Here is a 5,574-nt window from a genome sequence, read left to right as displayed (position 1 = left end):
GCTATTCTTGCTGCGAAGAATAAGGAGGTCTATCAACTAAATAATAGTGGTATTGACAACAGTCGTTGCTTGACTGCCAGACTGCCAGACCACTTGCTCACTTTGGTGAATACTACTAATGTTATTCAATCCAGCATTCAACGTGAGGAAATAGCATATACGTCGATAAACACCGTTGTGGGAAAAGACCATCCAACGAAATTTTTTAACTCGATTGATCTTCCAGGGAGACCCTACATACCGAAATTGAAAATAGGTGTGCCAATTATCATTTTGCGGAATATTAATCAGCGAAAATTCTGCAACGGAATGCGACTCGCAGTTAAGAAATTGATGAAGAATATAATGTAAGCAAAGATTTTAACGTGGCCTTTCAAAGGTGAAGAATTCCCATGATTCCATTTAATGATGATGATTCAATTTAAAAGATTGCAATTCCCAATTCGATTGACATTCGGAATCACAATCAATAATGCTCCAGGTCGAACTTTGAAAAAGTATGGTTTAGATTTAGATGCGGATTGCTTCTCAGATGTTGCGTGTTCCTGTGTTGGCAAACCAGATATTCTTGATATCTATGCAGAGAATGGAAAAATAACAAATATTGTGTGCACACGAGTACTTATTACATAACCAAACACATATGAACGTATGCTTTGTTTCGTTAATAATTTATCGTCCATATAACAGAAATATGCCACAGAAAATCGTGGCAGGCTACAGCTAGTTGTTAAATAAAAAATAAAAAAATATTTTTCAAGTGAAGATATTAATTATTCACGAAAACAAAAATTAGTACAAATTTATTACAAAAAGTACAATTCTTAAGAGGATTTGATACAATATCGAAAACCTGATTTCCCAACCGAGTTATTATCCCGACGAAATCCTTGGCAGTTGTACTGGGAGGGGAACGGTATATAACGGTAGGAGGTTTGGTTTGGGTTGAAGTCTCACACTGACGGGGTTAGGCTTTCGATGCTTCCACCTCGTAATAATAAGGATAGTAAAAAGTTATTTCTTTAAATCGACGAATAGTTTTAAATATATCAACTTTTGTGAACCTCTATTTAAGTGTTTTTGTACAACATACCTCTATTGGTTACAATAATTTTAAGTTATAATGAACAATTTTTTAGTAGAAACTAATTACTGTTTTTGCAAAAAAAAAAATTTTAAGGGGCCCCTTGTTTGTTGTTGTGTTTGTATTTTCTGTCGCCCTTTTTCATTCGGGGAAGAATAGCTGAAATTTGACAATGGCCCGCTAAAAGCAAAAACAAAATACAAGTAGTTGTTGAATCGGTACCACCTTATATGTATTCGCCTTGGCTGGCAGATTTTTTGTCACAAATAGTTGCTGGTGCTTCGAAAAATTTATGTTGTTATTAACACGGTTGCCACACGACAAAAAATTTTCTGACCAGAATTTACAAACAAAGTTACCAAAAAGTTACCAAGTAAAAAACAATGTTTTATTATACAATAAACTGTAAAAACAAACGTCGTTTATTTTGTCATAAATAAGACATTGGTACAATAAATAGTTTTATTATAAGAAAACTAAACAAATTCATTTTACGTGAGGCGATGATGAGCCTATTTACAAAAAAAACTTTAGTAATATGAGAAAGAAGGATCTATAAAAAATAAATGCGGTCTTTTACTAAAAAATTCTTTGCACCTACGTGATGCTACATATGCCTCTGGCTATTACCGTTTCGATTCTGGTAATGCATTTTAAGGTGCACCTCAACTTTTTTTGAAATGTCAGTTAAGCTACTCTAGCGCTCAAGGCCTCATATACTAATTAGATATATTTACATACGTATATAAATACACTTTTATTCAATCTCTGTATGCGCACGTATAAAGAAAACGCATGCGTTTAAAAATATGCTTTTCATAAAAACGCGCTTTAAGCTCTTGTCTTTTGAACGTGATCTTAGCCTCAGAACATAAAAATTATTTAAGAACTCGACTTGAGTGCATATACCGAAGCGCTAAAGATCCCAAATACACCGCACAAACTGACGGAGTTGAGCTGTCAAAAAAGTGTAATAGAGCTCCTTGGAAGTTCCAATTTCCTCCTCCCCAATTTTCGGGGAAAACGCTACTCCCTGGGAGTTTATTATTGGAGGATTTCTTTCTCGGGAGAAGCAAATTCCCGGAGAACAAACTCCCAGGGAGTATTCAGAATTCGGCTGATAATAAAAAGTAAAGATGATTTTCAATAAAATAATATTAAGATAAGATTTCCAGGCTTCATCTATTGGACTTTAAACGTCTCGACACAACTACATTTAAATACTGAAGCGATAAATATTGAACATATAACATTCCCGCGCGATCCATCACTATTTTGAAATACATCAATATGGATCACGATCCAAATATCACAATAAATGATGATATTAGTTATTTTTGCTTAGCGCTGTGTTGCCTGATCAACGCAACTGTTTCTAGTAGTGTTGTCAGCGCTACACACAACCACAGTTCAATCTATCAAATTCATCCAACTTTACTTAGTGTGACTTTATACACGGCAAACTTACCAAAATAAAAAAAAGTTGCCAAGTTACCAAGCACTCAAAAAGTTACCTATTTTGGTCACAAGTGACCAAATGTGGCAACCGTGGTTATTAATCGCTCGGCGATAAAGAACCAATAAACATCGGCGGAACGTCGTGGTAAGAATATGTTGGACGTTCACACCGATGTTTAAATAGAAAAAAAGGGAATCGATAACGTAGTATTAGAATATAATTCAATCTTTATTAAGATTCTAATATATATGTATGAAATATGTAGTTATATATGTATAGTTTACAGATTACCTTCGAAGAATTGATGGAGTGTGGTTGCTGGAACCTGCCCTCTACCTTGTAGTCTCGCAAAAGAAGTGAGTAGTCTATTTTTTTGACGTTAAGCTCTCCAACTGTTTATTAAACAAAAGCGAAACCTAAGTAGAGTTACCCGTTCGGCGAAGGGGCGATTAGCTGGTGGTATGACATCGTAACGTCAACAGAAAGTTAAACATTAAGGTTGCACTTAATATGTTCGAATTTAGGCCTGAGGCGTAAACAGTGTGCATTTAAAGCTAAAATTCTAACAATAGTTTACTAAAACTGAAACTGAAAAAAAACCATATTTAAAATGCAAAACTACACTTAACTTTCGTAAATATGCTTCCAAAGAATCTTCCATCGTCGAAAAGCCCTCAAGCTGCAATTCTTGGTCCCGCAATAATTCTTAATTTTCAAAGTACCACAACGTGGGCACATATACATCTTCAGAGCCTGCTCCAGATTTCTCACTTTTCCGTATTTTTTGCAATTCCCGTCTGTAGCAGGCTTGTATGCCGTGATATTTTGTACAGTTTCTATCGTGGAAGTTTTGTCTACTTCTCCATCAGTTTCTTCCATGCTTCTTATTTTTAACACCCTTTTATTAGCTTCACCTGTTCGTTTGTATGTATGTATGTTTGTAACCGACTCCTTTGGACTCGATTTTGACCCACTTTAAACGGAAAGATTTAATTCAAACTTTGTACACTTATCAAGAATCAGCGACAATATAATAATTTCATAAATTTATCTCATTATCCTGATTAGGATCGCCAGGATTAAATAATTTCCTCACACAGCCTCTGTGTGAGAGAAAGTGAGACATCTACGTTGTCTGCGCATGCGTACCGTTTACTTAATTTCCGACTCGAGCACTCGGCTTATTAGTGTTAATACATTCTATCCCTATCAGTTGCACAGTTGGCCAAGCGGGCTAAAGCGCTGGTTATACTAACATAGCAAGGCAGGGCATAATCAAGCAGCGCATGTGAAACAGGGGAGTGGTTATACTCCGCATATCGCACATTATACTTCAAAATCAGCTGTTTGCGAAATATCGATTTATTAATTAATTTGTTTTCTGACAGGAAAAGTTGTTCAAAGAGTAAGTAACTAATTTGGCAAATTAAGTACACTTAATAATAATTAAACATACTCCTACAGGTGTTTTCTTGATTAATACACCATGTGGCCTGATGGACAAATGGAAGAAGACTTCCTCGATTTGGCATTTTTAAATATTTGCCGTCTTCAAAAGAAACGGCAAGAATCGAGGCGAGTACGGCGCTGGGCGGTTCATCCAGTAAATAGGGATCGGAAATTGAATGGATACTTCAGGAAAGTGTTCTTGAAATGCAAATCCCACGACAGCAAGATTTTTCTTTTAACCAGGATGAACCGCCCGGTGTACGATTTATTGCAAACGTTGCTAAATCCGTTTCTGGAAAGACCCAAGAAACAAATCTCTCCAGAAGAGCGCCTTGCGATAACACTGATGTAAGTTAAAGGCGAATGCTAGATATTCATTACATTATAATAACAATTTTTTTTGTAGGTACCTCACACATGGAACGTCGTTCGAAATCATCGCTTCAATGCACAAGATGGGAAAAACCACTGTTCGGAATATTGTGTTAGAGACCTGCGAGATTATATGGACCACTTTGTCTCCAGTATATCTCAGCGAACCCACTTTGGCGCAATATAAAGACATTGCGGACGACTTTTCCAGAATGTGGAATATGCCAAATTGTGTAGGAGCCATTGACGGGAAACACATAGCCATCACTTGTCCGAAGAATTCTGGCTCGCTGTACTTTAATTATAAAAAATTTTATAGTATAGTTTTAATGGCTACCTGCGACGCCAAGTACACATTTACATCCGCTAGCATTGGAAGCTTCGGAGGACAAAGTGATGGAGGTAACACAAAAATATTTTAAAGGAATTGGCATTTACTCATTTTAAATTTGTTTGTTTTATTTCAAGGTGTTTTCCAGCAAACAGCATTTGGACGGGCGCTGCTGAGCAATAGTTTGCCACTACCACCAAAAACGCCGTTATGGAGAGGATCGATGGAAGAATTTCCACATTTTTTTGTCGCCGACGCGGCATTCCCACTGAAGGAAAATTTAATGCGGCCATACCCTGGCGTACAACTAACTCGCAGCAAAACAGTTTTTAATTACCGATTGTCGCGAGCTCGTCGGGTAATTGAAAATAGCTTCGGGATTTTAACTGCTCGCTGGCGTGTCCTTCGAAAAGTCATCGATTGTAGTCCGGAGAACTGCGAAAAGATCGTTTTAGCGTGCTTGGTTTTGCACAACTTTGTAATGCTAAACGATCTAAAACGATGGTACTGTCCAGAAAATTTCGTAGACACAGATGACCCAGAACAAGTGACAACAAATGGAGAATGGCGCCGTGATCTGGAGGATCTGGGTGGTCCATTGACCTCGATAACGTCAAATCGACGTAATGCAAGCGCGGCTGCATTCCGTTTAAGGGAAAAATCGACAGACTATTTTTTAAATCAAGGTGCCGTCCCTTTTCAGTAAAATGTCATTAGTATTATGTTTATTTATTTATTTTTAATAATTTTCATTTAAAATATAATTTAATCTATATCAGAAACCACAATAACAAAAGTTGCAAAGCTTGCACAAATTGCAAAAAAATTAATCAAACTTAAAAAAATTGTCATCAAAATTTCAAAATTTTTAAATAGACT

At 36.5% G+C, this 5,574-nt stretch overlaps 1 protein-coding gene across 1 annotated transcript; it reads left to right on the top strand.

Annotated features, from left to right (window-relative positions):
* Positions 1 to 3,659: 3,659 nt before the first annotated feature.
* Positions 3,660 to 5,420, top strand: LOC118749818 (putative nuclease HARBI1). The gene is made up of 3 exons (XM_036484591.1): positions 3,660 to 3,948; positions 4,008 to 4,766; positions 4,833 to 5,420. The coding sequence occupies exons 2-3, from the start codon at positions 4,439 to 4,441 to the stop codon at positions 5,399 to 5,401; spliced, it is 897 nt and encodes a 298-aa protein (XP_036340484.1). The 5' UTR covers positions 3,660 to 3,948; positions 4,008 to 4,438; the 3' UTR covers positions 5,402 to 5,420.
* The last annotated feature ends 154 nt before the right edge of the window (positions 5,421 to 5,574 follow it).

Source organism: Rhagoletis pomonella, unplaced genomic scaffold (genome assembly GCF_013731165.1).
Source record: "Rhagoletis pomonella isolate Grant_MI unplaced genomic scaffold, Rhpom_1.0 Rhpom_scaffold_00057, whole genome shotgun sequence".
Classification (NCBI taxonomy): domain Eukaryota; kingdom Metazoa; phylum Arthropoda; class Insecta; order Diptera; family Tephritidae; genus Rhagoletis; species Rhagoletis pomonella.
The sequence above is the reverse complement of the archived record's forward strand: the minus strand, read 5'-3'. Positions and strand labels throughout refer to the sequence as shown.